This window comes from Balaenoptera musculus, chromosome 6 (genome assembly GCF_009873245.2).
Source record: "Balaenoptera musculus isolate JJ_BM4_2016_0621 chromosome 6, mBalMus1.pri.v3, whole genome shotgun sequence".
Taxonomy (NCBI): domain Eukaryota; kingdom Metazoa; phylum Chordata; class Mammalia; order Artiodactyla; family Balaenopteridae; genus Balaenoptera; species Balaenoptera musculus.
In genome coordinates, this window is record NC_045790.1 from 31,985,328 (window position 1) to 32,003,383 (window position 18,056).

The window sequence follows — 18,056 nt, forward strand, 5'->3', positions numbered from 1 at the left end:
GGACAAAACATTAAATATCCTGTCCTTTGCTGGCTTTGGGCAGCACTCTGTAGCAAAAAAAAGTTTTCTTGATTTCACCATTTTCAAATCTTATAAAATCTATAAATACATAATGTAATCTTATAAATATTACAGATGATGAACTCTGTTGGCTCATCAATCTGGTTAGAGAAACTTGTTTTCCTATTATCACGTAGGTCTTTAACATCACATGACATGTCAATAACATTGACTTACCTTACTGTTATTGTACTGTAGAACTTTAAAAATTTCTCTTACTGCATCTCATATAAACATTTCACTCAGCAAAATTTTATATTCTGGCCGTATTAGGTTCTCAGCAATTGGGGTGGCTTTCCTTTTTCCGGTCAGTAAGGTCTACTACTATATAACTTGCTACCTCAGCCTTTTCATTATATGTAATTTTTTAAAGCAAAAGCTTTATTATGCTTATTTTGAGATCCCATTAATACCTTTAACGTGTCAAATGACTATATTTTGCAGCTGTGTCTTTTGAATATTGCTGGAGCCATTGCTGCACTTGAAACGTTGTTTTCCACAGACAACACAAAATGGAATAGGATATTCCATTGTATAAATCCATTGATAAGTAGTTTTCATTAGAAGGATATGTTTTTTGTGTGTGTCTCTTGTTGCATTAATTTAGTGAAATGACTCGCATGATACAACTCTTCATTACTAATCTTACCAGAATTGTCCACTGACCTTCCTTTCACACCTCAGCCTCAAAAATTGCCACATTGGATTATCAGGCATATTTGTAAATAACAAATGTTAATGTGTGAGACATAAGGACATACCAAACAATTAAATGCGAAAATCACAAAAAGTCCAAACATTTCACAGTAGAAGTCCCTGGTAATTTATTTAGTCCACATTTTGGAATGTTCAGACCAATAGCAAAGCATTAGGAGTGGGGGCAACTGGGTATAAAGTTTTTTTCATTAAAATTAAAATTTCTCTCCAGGTTTTCATTACACTTGCAGAGCTTGTTTGCTCCTATAAGGCAGTTAGCAGTGCACAAGGGGAGATTAGGGGAGGCAATTTGAGAGGGAGAGGCTGATAGTCATTAGCCTATGATCTTCTCCCTGTGTCCTGCAGTCTTCAATTATCAAGGCCAACTCTAACCAAATGAACATGGTCCTACTGTGCACTATCACACACAGCTGATTTGTAACAAAATCATTAATTATGCTGCCATTGCTTGGTGCACAAAAGTAAAAGAGAAGGAAAAAAGAACCCCCTGCCCCCAATTGTGAGCTCTCAAAGAATTCAGCTTGTGGACCCCACTTTGAGAAACCCTGGACTAGACTTTGGGACCTCTCCATACGCTGCTGTAGAAGAACTAAGCACGTTTAAGTTGGTACTTACCTGTGGGATCAAGTGGCCTTTTTCTGACTTTCAGTCTAATAAATTTCATAAATGATGAAATTGAGGAAAACATCTGGAACCCTAGCTGCAGGAGAGTCTAGGAAATACTTTTTTTTTCTTTTTGGAAAGCTTTCACGTTCCTGTAGTACAGGAAGGCATACTGGAGAGAAATTGGGATAGATATTGCGTGCCAATATATCTACGATATTGTTGGATTTTTAAAAATGAAGATTTCTTATTTGTGTAGTAAAATTTTCTCAAATTTTTGTTTGTTCATTCAGAAATTTATTTACCACCTGCAATGTGCTGGCACTGTTCTAGGTACTTGGGAGACAGTGAGCAAAACAAAGATTTTTGCCCTTATGGAACTTTAATTCCAGTGGAGAGAAATAGATAATAAATAGTGCACAGAGTTAAATTGTCTAGTTTACAAGGTGATTAAAAAGAGTCAAGTAAGTGACCACCAAGATATTAGATGTTAAACTATGTGACTTATGTGGTTATATCAAGAACCTTGGGTTGCTGCTGCTTTCCTCAAAACCTTGAGGAAATGAAGGAACCCATTGTGGTTCTTTTGTAGTCACCAGTGGTGATAAGCTGCTAAGAGTCTGGGATGAATTAGAGTACAGGATTGATGTATGTGGTGTGATAGGGCCATATATTGAGCATTTATAAGTATATGGAAATAAACTGTTCCCTTAAAAATTTGTTTTGACACCTGTTCAATTATAATCAGTTATTGAGAGTACAATTTTCAATGTGTTCTGATACTTTTGAACCATCCTGTCATAGAAGGTGGTAAGTGCTCTGGGAAAAGACAAAAGTAAACTGAGGCAAGGGGCAGTGGGTATGCCGGGGTCTGGAAGTGATTTACAGTATTAAATAGGATGGTTGGGATAGGCTTTATTGAAAAGGTGATACTTGGGCAAGGGAAGTTTGGGAGTTGGTTGGTCATTGGGATATCTGGCAGAACATTCTGGGCAAAGGAAACAGGTTGGGTAAAGGTAGTAAGGCGAGAGTGAGCCTGGCATGTTGGTGGAAAGCAAGGAGGCCCAGCCAGTGTGTCTAGAGCAGTGTGAGGGAGAAGAGTTGTAGGTAGGAGATGAGGTTAGTGAGGGAAGGGCTGGGGTATTCCCTTAGGGTCCCTAATGTCATTGAAATGGGCAGCATTGCTGGGCTTTGAGCAGAGTGCTGATAAGATTTATCTAAGTTTTTTTTTTCTCTTTTCTCCAAGTTTTTAAAAGGATCAGTCAGGATGTTTTGTTGAGAATAGACTGAAAGGAGACTAATAAGGGCAGTGGCCCAATCATGGTAGTAGACGTGGAGAAGTGATTGGAGTCTGGATATATTTTGAAAACAGAATTATCAGGAGTTCCTCATGGGTTGGATGTGGGGTGTAAAATAAAACAGGAGTCAAGAAGGCCGCTAAGGTTCTAGACTGAGCAATTGGAGAGAGAGAATTGTCTCTAACTACAGTTGGGGAAAGCTGAGGTTAGAGCACATTGGGAAGGGAAGGGAAAGTCAGATTAGTTTTATATATGTTGAGTTTGTGATATTATTAGAGAGCCAAGTGGAGATGTTGAGTAGTCATGAGACTGGATGAGATCACCAAGGAAGAGACTGGAGTTGAAAAGGACAAGAACTGAGCCCTGGGGCATTCTAGTAAAGGAAACTTAAGAAGGAGTGGCAGTGAGGTAGGCAGAAAACAAAATATGGCCATATAAATAAAGTATTTGCAAGAAGAGGGAGTGATCAGCTATATCAAATGCTCCTTCTTGGAAGTACTTTCTTTGGCCATACACAGTTGAAGCTATGTAGCCATTAATGTTTGTTAAATGAATGAATTTTGAGATTACAGTGATTTTCATCATCTTTTTAAAGTTAATTATTCAAGTAGTATAAATCCATGCTTTCTAATATTTTAAAAATATAACAAAACATGGTAGTTACATAAATTACACATGTAATAAAATGACATAGAACTAGAGAAACATGTTGTATGAATATCAAATTGCTGGCTTTGATACTGTGCTAGAGTTAGCATAAAATGTCATATAACTGTTGGGAGAAACAGGGAACACGGGACTTCTCTCTACTATCTTTGCAACTTCCTGTGAATTTATAATAATTTCAAAATAAGAAGGTAAAACAATATGGTGAAACATAAGAAATCAAAAATCTTTTTTCCACTATCACCTTGCTTTCCAGCCCCCTCTTCCACTCACCCCCATGCTCAGAGGTAACCACTGTTAAGCTCTGTTAAAGTGTCCATTTTTCCTAACCTCCTGAAATATTTTAAAATAAATATGAGGTAGGTCAGATCATAAAAGTGATTCAGATAGTGCCACAAACTGAATGTTGTGTCCCTAAAAATTTATTTTTTGAAAACTAATGCCCAGTGCAGTAGTGTTTGGAGGTGGGCCTTTGGTAGGTGATTAGGTCATGAGGGTGTAGCTCTCATGAATGGGATTAGTGTTCCTATAAGACACCTAAGAGAAACCCCTGGCCCCTTCCCCCATGCCACAACACAGTGAGAAGATGGGGGTCTATGAACCACATAGCCAGTTCTCACCAGACACTGTAGCTGCCAGCACCTTGATCTTGGACTTTCCAGCCTCCCTTGCATAAGGTCTCAGCTTCTTTGTCCATTTCTTGCTTTGTCACACTTGGTTGGCAAAGCCACAAAACTTCATGAGATGCAACACTTCTGCTTCTAGGTTCCTGCTCTTTCTGTTACACCATACTGTAATGAACACAAACTGTCACAGCAAAAAGAAGGCTTTTCTTTTTCTCTGAAGTACTGTGGCATCAGGCTTCAGCAAGAAAAACTGACTGTAAGGGACATATTGGCTTAGTGAAATGCACTTTTTTTTCTTCTTTTGTATTTTTTTGTATTTCTCTTAAGTAGTTGCTTGACTTAACATCCTTCTGTTGGCTCTATACAATGAAAATACAAACTAAATGACAATAGAAAAAAATAATTAAAGCATTAAATTGTACAAATTACAAATCTGTTCCAAATATACTTACATTAAATACAATGCACATTTCAGTAGAGATCTACAGTGAATGACACTATACATTCCGGGAAGCTTCATGACATCTAGGAAAGGGCTAAGAGAATTTACATCCAATCACAGTTTGTGATGGATTTCTTATCACCAGTCTGCAAGCTACGCTGAGCACATCATTAGCATCACTTGTGCAGGGAACTGATTTTGTCTGGGAAAAAGGGAAGAAGCAAGCTCTAGGCTCAATTCTGAGTTCATTACAACTTCTCAGGAATAGCAGAGGCCTATTTAGTACAGTTTCAAAAAAGTAAATATGTTAAGGTAAGGAGGCAACCCTTTAGAACTTCAAACACATTTTCTTGCTGTATTTATGTAGAACTCTCCATCTACAATGGACAGTTGTGAAGAGGTTCTTCCTCAGGACAACATGGTCACAGGACTTGGACAACCAGTGGGACTGAGAGGGAGCTTGATGACTGGGGAGGAGGGCTTCCTTTTAAGTTGGAGACAGACTTGTAACACACAGCCTATGAGCCCTGCAGCCTTCTCCTCCTATCATCTGGCAGTTAACGCTTCGTGTAGTCTTCAACTTTATTCCCCAAGTCCTCCTTGTCCCACAGATGATGTTCTGCAGCTTCATGATTCAGTCGAGCATCAGAATTGAGAGGATCAGTAAACAGAGTTTAATCCCGAAACAACATCCTTCCATGTCCTCATGGGAGCCCAGCCGGTGCCATCAACCGAATGTTCTCTCAGTAAACTTATACATATTTTACCAGTGATCCTGGTCAAGCATTTCACTTTGGGAGGCTGGAGTTACAGTTTGCTGAAAGCAGCGAAGCTTGTTTGGATCAGAAAAGTGCACTTTACATGTGCAACGTATTATAAATTAGCTTCATGTCCTGCAACCTCTTTAATAAGCAGCATGTCTCTCATAGAAGCCCTCCGAGCAGAGTCGGAGGCTATGGCTGATGTCCGGGGACCCTTTGAGACCCATCATCTCGCTTTAGTATGCTTGCCAACGTCAGTGTTACTGCTCTCTTTACCCTGGGCACCCGAGACAGGCGAGATGCGGCCCCTCACCTCCTGAGGTGGGCTTGCTGTTAATGTAGTTTTAGAGAAGGTCATACTGCTCAACAAGGAGAAGTAGCTTAATTAAGTTCTGTTTATGGCAGCAACAGCACTTTTGAAGACACACAAGATCCCCCCCCTTAAGTAATTTGGAAATTGGAAAAAGTTACTTTGACTTTGTAGTCATTAAAAAAGTCAATTGTAAGAAAAAACAGCATTTAAAAAAATGTCTTGGGGCTTCCCTGGTGGCGCAGTGGTTGAGAATCCGCCTGCCAATGCAGGGGACACGGGTTCGAGCCCTGGTCTGGGAAGACCCCACATGCCGCGGAGCAACTAGGCCCGTGAGCCACAATTACTGAGCCTGCGCGTCTGGAGCCTGTGCTCCGCAACGGGAGAGGCCGCGATAATGAGAGGCCCCGCGCACTGCGATGAAGAGTGGCCCCCACTTGCCACAACTAGAGAAAGCCCTCGCACAGAAACGAAGACCCAACACAGCCATAAATAAATAAAAAATAGTGTTTAAATAAATAAAAATAAAAATAAAAAGCCAGCTTGTATATCACCTGCTCTTTAAAAAAAAAAAAAAAAATGTCTTATCTACCTTAAAAACAGCCTATGTAATTTTTGTACATAACCCTAAATACATGTTTCCTCTTTCATAATTGAGTTAATTAGAAAAATGAAAAAAAGTCATGTTTATTTTGTTAATGTAAAAGTTCTTTGTTGTTGAAGAACTACATCCAGAATATCTATATCTTCTAAATCTATTATATTAAACAATTTGAAGTCTCTTTTTTTTGCATGTTTGTTTTCCTTTAAATGTAACATTACTAAATATTGCATAAGAATGTAACTTGTTGAATTGGCAGTAATTTTTAAATTTCTTGTGTTGCCACAAAATTCTGCTTCATTAATAAGCATTGATATGTAAAATTAAAAGATATCCAGGGTTTTTTTTTTTTGGGGGGGGGGGTGAATAGTTGTAAAATAAATCTGAAAAATTATAAAAATTGTGTGAATTGAGATTTAGGGTTTTAAACCCCTTCTCCCTCTTGTCCTTGCAGCCCAGGGTGGTAACTGCTTCCTGCAGCTCTTTATCTTGAGCCTCCCTAGGTTTCCTCTTTTGCTTGCTAGCCTTTCAACACCCATGTAACCAATTCCTATATTAGGTTCCTTCTATTAAAAAAAAAAAAAGATTTAAGGTTTTAAATGTGTAATATGCACTTTCTGAAGATGAAACCTGTATTGATTGCGGGAAAATATGCATAAGTATATTAAATGAGATGGTGTTTTAGAAGGTTTTTGCTCTGTCTAAACAATTTGTTTTTGATTAAGGTGTTTTCATATAGAAATAATTATACATATTAACCAGTATTGCACTGCTGTGTGAATGGTGGACAATACACTAATCACATGATGCTGTGATTGGTTTGAGTATTTTAAGGTGGAGTATTAGAACAGGAAGGATAATTTGAATTATCTAAAAAGAAATCTTGGCACTATATCATAAATTGTGTTATGTTAAATTTTTGCATTTTTGTAGCACTAGGATTTTTGATAACATTTTGCTGGCTCATTTTAGGTAATTTAATAGTCACACATTGCAGATTGAAGTGACCTGCCAGAAGCACATAAAACTCAAACATTCTCCTGTGGTTTCCAGTCTTATGTTGCCCATGATAAAACCTTTCAATTGTATGGCTTTTATGATATCTAATATATAGAAAACAGAATTGTGTGTTTAATATCATTAACTTTTTTTTTCTTTTCAGCTTATCTGCGATGGTGAAATGAAGAGTAATTCAAGATGAGCAAGTTAAAAGTGATACCAGAGAAAAGGTACTGCAATTTTAGTTTTATTTATTTATTTATTTATTTTTGGCTGAGTTGGGTCTTTGTTGCTGCGTGTGGTCTTTCTCTGGTTGCAGCGAGTGGGGGCTACTCTTCATTGCGGTGCGCGGGCTTCTCATTGTGGTGGCTTCTCTTGTTGCAGAGCATGGGCTCTAGGGGTGTGCGAGCTTCAGTAGTTTGTGGCGCACGGGCTTAGTTGTTCGCAGCATGTGGGATATTCCCGGACCAGGGCTTGAACCCGTGTCCCCTGCATTGGCAGGTGGATTCTTAACCACTGTGCCACCAGGGAAGCCCTGGTACTGCAATTTTAAATACCAGTATGTATAAATTACAGAACTAATACATGAAGTGATCATTTGAAACTTTTTGCTTTAAGAAATATTTGTTTTAAATACAGTGTGTTATATTTATGTTATTTTATTATATTTATTAGTGTTTAACTTTTCAGTTAAAGCAGGAGTCAGCAAACTAGGACACATGGGTCAAATCTGGCCTACTTCTTATTTTGTGTGGCCTATGAGCTAAGAGTGGTTTTTACATTTCTAATGGTTGGGAATAAAAATAAAAAGAATAATATTTTCTGACATATGAAGATTATATGAAATTCAAATTTCAGTGTATGTAAATAAGGTTTTACTGGAACACACCTGTGCTCACTTATTTATATATTGTCTGGCCACTGAATTTTTTTCCTTACATAAGACTTGATCAAAGCACATCCATTTCCACAGAAAATTTATTATATTCTTTCTGTCTTTAAAGGCTTCTATAGTTGCTCTTTTTAGTTTATTTATTTTTTTGCCCCTTTTAGATTTATTTCTCAACTGTGAGATATCTATTAAACACTTTTATGTACCTAACCCAACACTGAATCTGTGAGAGTAGAAAAGAAACATAAATATAACACTTAACACAGTGCTTTGCAGAAAATGGGTGTTGAGTATGTTCTAAAGAATTGAGCCCTATACTCTTTTTTTTTTTTTTTCAACTTTGGGTTTATTTATTTATTTATTTATTTATGGCTGTGTTGGGTCTTCGTTTCTGTGCGAGGGCTTTCTCTAGTTGGCGCAAGTGGGGGCCATTCTTCATCGCGGTGCGCGGGCCTCTCATTATCGCGGCCTCTCTTGTTGTGGAGCACAGGCTCCAGATGCGCAGGCTCAGTAATTGTGGCTCACGGGCCTAGTTGCTCCGCGGCATGTGGGATCTTCCCAGACCAGGGCTCGAACCTGTGTCCCCTGCATTGGCAGGCAGATTCTCAACCACTGCACCACCAGGGAAGCCCCCTATACTCTTTTTACACGAAGCTTATAACCTGATGAGAACACCTGCACAAATGCAGTGTAGTGGTTTAACCAGTATATAGTGAAGTGTTAAATTGTGGGGTCCATAGAGTTAGAAAACAGGATCCTCATAATAAATAGGTGTTTATTGTGTGATATGGACTTGAAGAGGCAGGGCTGGCTTGAGACTTTCTTACTTTTTAGCAAATCTGGAGGAGTGGGTGGAATATTGATACTTGCTGAGTTTAGACAAGGACTGTAATTAGATGGATTAGATTGGCAGATTTAAAGACCATGTGAGTGGGTGGTGAGACAAATCAAGTAATGAAAATTTTTTTTTTTTTTTTTTTTTTTTTAATTTATTTATTTATGGCTGTGTTGGTTCTTCATTTCTGTGCGAGGGCTTTCTCTAGTTGTGGCAAGTGGGGGCCACTCTTCATTGCGGTGCGCGGGCCTCCCATTATCGCGGCCTCTCTTGTTGCGGAGCACAGGCTCCAGACGCGCAGGCTCAGTAATTGTGGCTCACGGGCCTAGTTGCTCCGCGGCATGTGGGATCCCCCCAGACCAGGGCTCGAACCCGTGTCCCCCGCACCGGCAGGCAGACTCTCAACCACTGCGCCACCAGGGAAGCCCTGAAAATTTTATAAGATACAAGAAGCAGAATTTTTCTCTACTCCCTACTCTCCATCATCATGTTCATGCCCTAAATGTTATCACCAGCAAAACTCTCCTTTCAAAGTACTAATTCAGACTTTTCATTTTCCAACAAAAATCTTTTACTTTTCCAGCTCACTTGTTCAAGTGGCTGTACTGCAAAGAGTTCTGCCTTATCCAGAGCTCTGAGCTATTGTTGACTTTTATCATCTCTTCCTCTCTTACCCAGTGTAGAATCCATTGTTCATCATTACACTCTTTGAATACCTGAAATGTTTTTTACCTCACTTGTGTTATTTCATCACACATACCTGACGAAGTCCTTTCTCTGGGTAGACCTTTACTGAGCAGCTGAATGATGTTGGAGGATAAACTAACTTGGAAGATATTGCTAAAATTACGGATCATTATTGATCAGTAATCTTACTACTGTGGTTCTCTATAAAGCTCATTCTTCTCAATTTTTTAATGACTGTTTTACACTTTCTTCATACCTTTCAAATCTTTGAAATCCTCCAATGTATCACATACATACCCTCAGCAGTTGACCTTCTCTGTGATATCATAGAGATAATACAGTTTTTTTATCCTTATATTTCTTACACAAATTTGCATACTCCCCTTTACTTGATTCTATCCTCTGTTTACCCTCCTGTTATTTACTGCAACAGAGGATGTGTCTCTTTTTTTTTAAAGACTAGCACTGTCACCTGTGTTCTAGATTTCACCTCTCTCTTTCCTTCTCAGGGTCTTTTAATCATTAGTATTGTTCTGTATTGAATCTTTAACTCCTCCATTCCTTATCATTTAAACATGATCTAGGCTTTCCAATATTTAGACTCTGCTCTTCTGCTACTCCTCAATTTATCTGATTTCCTCAAAAGCCAAAAAATTTGAAATAGCCTATAAATGAAATCTACATCTCATTTCACACTCTCTAATCACTCGTCTTTAGTTTCTGCCTTATCCACTACGCCAACAGTACCTATGAATTTTTAAACAGCTTTATTGAGATATAATCATCTTACAACAAGCTGTACATAGAGAGTACAGTTTGGTAAGTGTGGCCTATGTATAACTGGAATTATCCTCTCAATCAAAATACTGAACATATTTATCATGCTCAGATATCTCCTGGTGCCCTTTTGTAATCTTTCTCTCCCACCCCATCCTTCACTCCAGACAACCATTGATCTGCTTTCTGTCACTACAGAAGTGTTGGCTTTTTTAGAACTTAATATAAATGGGACCATACAGTATGTCTTTTTTGGGGGTGGGGGGTAGAGGTAGAAGGTAGGGGTGTGGGTATGCCTTCTTTAATTCAGCACAATTATTTTTGAGAATCATCTCTTGCAATCATACCTTTTTTTTGATTAGTAAGTAGTATTCCATTGTGTTGATATACCACAATTTGTTTATCCATTCAACTTTTGGACATTTGGGTTGTTTCCAGTTTTTGGTTGTTACAAATAAAGCTGTTATGAACAGTTTTGGACTTACACTTTATTTTCTATTAGCTAAATACCTAGGATTGGAATGGCTGAAGCATATGGTAGGTCTGTGTTTCTTTTTATGAAACTGCCAACAATCTGTTTTACAAAGACGTTAATACCATCTTCTATTCCCTGCAGCAGTGTATGAAAGTTCTAGTTCTACATTCTCAACAACACTTGGTATGGTCATTCTTTTTAAATTCTTAAATTCTTATGATCATTCTTTTAAAATTGTAGCCATTCTAATAGGGGTGTATTGGTATCTCATTGTGATTTTAATTTGCGTTTCCCTAATGACATGATGTTGAGCATCTTTTCATGCACTTATTGAAATATCTTTCCAAATCTTCCAGTTTTTGAAATTGTAGTGTTTCTTAATAGTTGAGTTTTAGAATTTTTTTATATATTATGGATACAAGTCCCTTATCAGATATTTGAATTGCAAACATTTTCTTCCAGTCTTGTCTTTTCATATTCTGTGCAGTATCTTTTAAGATAAGAAGTTTCAAATTTAGATGATTTCCATTTGCTTATTTGTTCTTTTATGGGTTATGCTTTTAGAGTTGCATCTAAGAAATATTTGCATAACCCATATTACCAACGTTTTCTCTTATGTTTCTTCTAGAAGTTTTTATAGTTTTAGATTTTACATTTAGGTCTATGCTCCTTTCTGAGTTAATTTTTATAAATGGTGCGAGGTATGGATAGAAGTTCTTTTTTTTTGTACATATGGATATCTGGTTGTTCAGCACCATTTTTAGAAAGACTATCCTTTCTCCACTGAGTTTCCTTTGTACCTTTATCAAAAATCAGTTATTTGTGGATGTGTAGGTCTATTCTTATACTCTGTTTGTTCCGTTGATCACATGTCTATCTTAGTGCCTATACCTCACTGCTTGGATAATTGTTGCTTTATAATGAGTCTCAAGATTTAGATAGTGTTGGTCTGCCAACCTTTTTCTTTTTTCTAAAGTTTGGCCTATTTTAGGTTCTTTGCATTTCCATATGAATTTAGCATATAGATAGTGTTGATCTGCCAACCTTTCTCTTTTTTCTAAAGTTTGGCCTATTTTAGGTTCTTTGCATTTCCATATGTATTTAGCATCAGTCTGACAATTTCTACACGACAGCCTGTTGGTATTTTGATTGGGATTGCCTTGATTCTGTAGATCATTTTGGGGAGAGTCTTGGTTATGAGTCTTGGTTAAGTCGAAAACTTTGATATATCTTAATGAATTTTTTTGCTGTCAGATGTTTATATCTTATTTATGAAGACGTTTACTATCTGTATTCAATTTACATTTTAAGATGAAAAGGTAATAAAATTTATTTATAATGTGAAGATAGGTTCTTTAGCCTTTGCACTTCCTTGGGAAATTATTTGTTGCAAGATAATATCTATACACCATTGAGACTTTTGTAACATACAAAAAAATTATGTTTTAGGGAAATAGCTGTAAGGCTGAATGTAAACTCAAAGAATCAAAAGCAGTAGGAGACCACTACAGTGAAACAAATATTTGAGTGATAGTGTCTTTAAAATATACATTGGAAAGTTAACTCGATTTGATGTATTTCACATTGATCATATTTTCAATTCCATGATTTTTTTTACTATAAAGTAATTAACATTAGCAGTTATAAATGGAACCTCCCGAGGTTGGTCTTGGTCTCATTTTGATTCATCTAAAAATAGGGCAAGGCAGGGAAGATAAATCCTTGTCTGAGCCTCTTTATTTAACAATTTTCTGCTCTGCTGTGTAGCTCAGATTGTTCATTGAATAGCTGTATAGCTTTTGTTTTTTCCTTTATCCTTGGATTTTCCAAAGTCTAACAATCATTCAGGAGGTAGAGCTGCCCTCTGGTGTTCACCCTGCAGTTCTCTCAACATTAGTGTCAACAGCCTTAAATTTTTAGATCTGAGTTGGGGGTGGCTTGGAATATTTTGTTCAGTTTTTATTCTGTCAATGAGAAAAGTGAAAATAGGGAAATCAACTTGCCTACGTTCTTAATTTACATTTGTTTGCCGTCCTTCAAAAAATTCATGGCATCTATCCATCTATAGTTTGTAAGAGCATGATTCTTAGAAAGAAATCACTTAGTTGCAAGTTGTTTTACTTTGATAGTGGTGTAATTTAATTTAAAATTCAAACTCTTACTTTGGAATGGAATAGAGCATGTGTTATGATCAGTGTGTTTTGTATGTTTTTGAATATTTTTAATAGTAGATGTTTTATTAGCTACTGAAAAATGCTAACAGATGACCTTTAAGAGAAAAATAACTGGAGAAAACTAAACAAAAAAAACCACTCAATTATTAAATTTCAGAATCCTGGTTTCCATAATGCAAATTTTTCTTAAATCTAGGTTACAGAATTGTTTTTAAAGATGTATTTGTTCTCTAGTATGCGGACTGTGGTGTCTTAATACCATTTCTTACCAAAAAGAACCAGGGCTTTTTGGAGAAAGGGTCGATTCCAGATCAGAGCACAAAATGTGCAAGATAAGTTGAGAACAATAGTTCTCAAACTTTTTGTCTAAGAACCCCCTTGTGCTCTTAAATTAATGACTCCAAAAAGCTTTTGTTGAATGTGCGTTATTTTTTATCTATTGATATTTACCATATTATAAATTAAAACTGAGAAATTAAAAAATTTGTATAACTTCATTTAAAAATAACAGTAATAAACCCATTGCATAATAACATAGTAATATTTTATATTAAAATAACTAAATTGTGAAAAATATTTAGAAGGTGGCATGTTTTATTAAATTTTTGCAAATCTCTTTAATGTCTGGCTTAATGGAAGACAGCTAGATTCTCTTATCTGCTTCTGAGTTCAAACTGTCATACATACATCAATATACATATTGTATATAGTAACACACATATGTTATACATACATATATGTTTTTCTGTGTATTCGTGTTGTTAAAGTATATGACTACAATAGGGCTCACATAGATATATATTTAGAAAAGGAAGGAATACTTGAATAAAAGGCCTTTTCAGATAATTGTGGCTAATTGTCTTTGATTTATGATGGAGGAAAATAAAGTTGTGTGGTCAGTATTTGGAGAGAAACAGTAAAATGTGATTAAAGCAAGAATAATAATTATAGGTGAGGAATAAACATTTCTGAATGATAACAATGTACTTTAGAAATAAAGCCATATTGTTTGAAATTCAAATTGAAGTGGATGTTCTTTGATATTACACTAAAACTTGATAAGTGGTAGTTTCTTAAAGGTTAGTTGCACTGTGGAATCAGAAGCCACATATGTGAACTTTTTGTTGTCTTTTACATTAAAATCCATTGGTCTCTTTTGCATATTGACTGGTTATTTTTCCCATGTCTGAGTTTGTAACATCACACATTGGTCAGTGTTTGGAACATATTGATTCAGTGAGTTATGCAGACCTTCTAAATATTGACAGTGTTTATTACACCGTTTAAAAAAATTACATTTACTAATATCACCAGTGATTTTATCAGAAAATTCTTTAAGTAGGGGGGAAGCTGTCAAGGTCATGATGGTAGATCTTTGTTTTCCAAGATTCTAATTTTTGCTTGAAAGTTCACATTTAATCATTGGTAACAGATCTATCAGTTGTTTCCTTGAAATGATAGACTCACTTTGTTTATTGCCAAGAAAATGTATGCCAGGATACCCCAGTGCGAATAATTATTGTCAGTTGTTTTTTTAAAGTAAAAATGATGTTCTATGGAAAAAGTAACTAGTTCAGCTTGCAGTTTAAACAACCACACAAGTGTTTTCCCTCAACCATCATATTTCATTGTGCAGCTGAAATGTCTTATGTGCACACAGAATATTAAAAAAATGTATACTCATAGGTGAAACTGGCATTTTTGTTTTTAACTGTGAGTGCATGTTGGTGAAGAACATGGTGACTGCTAGTTATCACACAGTGACTACAATTTGGTGGCACTGTCTTGATTGTATCATGTGCCAGCACTTTATCCACCATTGCCTTAAGATCAACAATGTAAATGTCAACACTGTGTCAATGGTAAATAGTGTCTTAGTATTTTTATGAAAATAGTTTTTGACCTCACAGATTTTCTGAAAGAGTCTCAAGTACTCAGTTTTGTAGAGCATACTGAGAACTGCTGGCCTAATAATAGTCTTGTTATATCAGAAATCCAGGAAGCTATCAAAGACTAGGATCATAACAAAAGGACTTGGGAGCCCACATGAAGAGGCTCCCACTGATCAAAGATGGGGCAATTTGAGCATTAATAACTACAGTGGATAAAATGTATCATATGCGTTTAAATCTGTGAGTACATATTGATACATGAAGTCAAAATACTTCATTGATTACTTGGGGAGGACTTTTGGAAATGAACTCATTCTTCTGAAAACTTGTAAATAAAGATAAATTAAAAATCCAGCATTTATTTTGCTTTTATTTGATGAATTATACCTCTGGATAATTAAATAAGGGATTTTTCTTTTTATGGGGTTGTCCTAGTTAAGAAGTAGAAGGAATGGAAATGATAGGGTATCAGTGCTTTTCAACTCCTAATAAAGTAATGGGTCTAGGCAGTGGTAACCAGTGACTGCTTATATTACAAAAGTAAGATAACCAGACCCTGTTTGCCTCCTTATGGAAGATTACAGTACCACTTATAAAGACTTCATGTCACCAAATCAGGCCTTGATCAGATGAGACCTTTAAATTCGACTACCAGTTTACAAAAAATAAAGATAGACAAACATATTAATGATACCATTGTTGGGGAGGGGAAAATATATGTACACACACACACACACACACTAAAGAATATATTGTATTGAATTTGTATATTTTAAAACTTTATGTTAATATCATACTGTATACATTTTGAGTTGTTTTTTTCATTTAGAGATTTATACAAAGTGATATATATTTTCATTTCCATACTATGCTGGCTATTTGCAAAATTAGGAAATATTGTATTATTTTATTTTAGTTACATTCTTAAATAGTATGCTCAATATGTTTTTTTCATCCTCCAGATACTTTTTCAGATGAAGTACCTCCAAATTTAAAGCATTGAGTCTAGTTGTTAATCTAAAAATAGTATAAATATACTGTTTTCCATATGCTTCTTCATTTTTTTGTTCATTCTGAATATAGCTGTGTATTGCCTATTCTGTGCTAGCCACTGTTCGAAATACTACATATATAGAATAAGACATGCAAGGTCTTTACCTTTGTGAAGCTTACATTGTTGGACACATTTTAATATTGGAAGCCGAAGGGCTGGTGGAGAAGTGGGGACATCTTCAGGTTGTAACCTGAAATGAGAAGGAGCCAGCCATATGAAGAACTGGCAGAAATTATCCTCTAGGTTGAGAGGACAGCAAATATAAAGACCTTGAGATTGGGAAAAAACTTGCTATATTTAAGGAAATGGTAGAAGGCCAGTGTGTTTGGATCCCGGTATGAGGGCAGCAAGAATGAAAGCAGATTATTTAGGGTGCTGTAATTGCCAAGTGAGAAATGATGATTGCTTGGACTTGGGTAGTAATAACGATGAGATGTGGAGAGAAGTGGATGGATTTGAGGTGTTTTAGAGATGGAGCTAATATTGAGTTGGGCATGGGAAAGGGAGTTTAGATTTTTGTCTTGAGCAACTGATGGTTTCATATGAGTTTGGGAAAGTTAAGATTTGGAAGAGGAGCAGGTTGAGGCTGGAGTTGAATGTAGGAGCCAGGCAGCATATCAATTTTAATCTAACCCCCAGCTGTGGGGTTAGATGAGATTGCTCGGGGCAGTAGAATGGAGAGAGTGAAGGGAAGAGGGCTGGGGATAGAGCTGTGGGGGGTCCTCAGCATCTAGAGGTTTGTTGGAGGAGGAGCCAGTAGAGTCGATCTAAAAGAAGTGGCGATAGGAAGAAAATCAGGAGAATATGGAGCCATTGAAGCCCAAGGGAGAAAGTGAAGAAAGAAGGAGCTGATTGGGATAGGGCTGAGATTCTGAATCTGACAAGGAAAGAAGTGACCACAGGAGGTTTTGGGGAGACCTCAGAGTGCAGAAGCCAAACTAGTAGTTTGAAAAAGTGAACAACATGTGAGGAAATGGAGAGGTCAAGTACAGACATTTCCTTCAAGGAGTAGCAGAGAAATGGGGTGGTAACTAGTGGGAGCTCCTGGATCATATTGTGTGCCAATGGGTATGATCCAGTTGAAAGGGAGAGCTAAATGATGAATCAGAGAAAGATTAAGTGAAGGAACAAATACATTGGGAATGCAAGAAGGGCTGGGGTCAGGCATGCCAGTGGAGGGATTGTTCTTTGAGTCTCAACATACCGGCCGAAGAGAGCCTTTTAAAAGCAAGTCAGGGCTTCCCTGGTGGTGCAGTTGTTGAGAATCCATCTGCCAGTGTAGGGGACACGGGTTCAAACCTTGGTCCGGGAAGATCCCACATGCCATGGAGCAACTAAGCCGGTGCGCCACAACTACCGAGGCTGTGCTCTAGAGCCCGTAAGCCACAACTACGGAAGCCCTCGTGCCTAGAGCCCATGCTCCGCAACAAGAGAAGCCACTGCAATGAGAAGCCTGCGCACCACAACAAAGAGTGGCCCCCGCTCGCTGCAACTAGAGAAAAGCCCGTGAGCAGCAACGAAGACCCAACACAGCCAAAAATAAAATAAATAATAAATAAATAAATAAAAGCAAGTCAGATCACATCACTCTTCTCCTCAAAAACTTCCCGTCTCACCTAGTTGAAAAAAGTCAACGTTTTTACAGTGGCCTATGAGGCTCTAAATGATTGTGCTCTCTTCTACCCAACCCTCAACTCTGACCTCATCTTTTACCGATATTCTCCTTTAAGTCTGCTGTGGCCATCTCACTCTTAATTGAATACAGCAGGCATGGTCCTGCCTTGGTGTTTTGATGATTGTGACTCTGTCTTCTGGTCAGCTCTTTCTGTGGGTATCTGCACCGTTCACTCTCTTACTCCTTTCCGGCCTTTCCCTAAATGGTACCCTCTCAAAGTTTTTCCTGACCACCCTGTCTAAAATTGCAACCTTCCGTGCCCTTGCATCTTTTATTCCCACAACCCGCTTTTCTCCATAGTGCTTCCTACCTCCTTCATACTATATAATTATTTATGTATTTAATTTGTCCCATTAGAATGTTCACTCTGAGGGGCAGGAATTTTTGTTCATTTTGTTTACTGTTGGCAGTACCTAGAATAGCACCAAATGTGCAAATGTATAATGAATGGGAATAAAGAAAGAATGTGGGTAGAGAATCAGAGAGGTTTAAGGAACTGTTGGTGGGAAAAT

At 37.2% G+C, this 18,056-nt stretch overlaps 1 protein-coding gene and 1 pseudogene across 1 annotated transcript in view; one reads left to right on the forward strand and one right to left on the reverse strand.

Annotated features, from left to right (window-relative positions):
* AGTPBP1 (ATP/GTP binding protein 1) overlaps nucleotides 1–18,056 on the forward strand; it is a 180,075-nt gene that overhangs the window by 24,723 nt on the left and 137,296 nt on the right. Inside the window, 1 exon segment of the mRNA XM_036856416.1 lies at nucleotides 7,247–7,313. Within this exon segment, the coding sequence (XP_036712311.1) occupies nucleotides 7,282–7,313 (32 nt within the window). The 5' untranslated portion in view covers nucleotides 7,247–7,281.
* On the reverse strand, nucleotides 4,970–6,623 carry LOC118896987 (annotated as a pseudogene).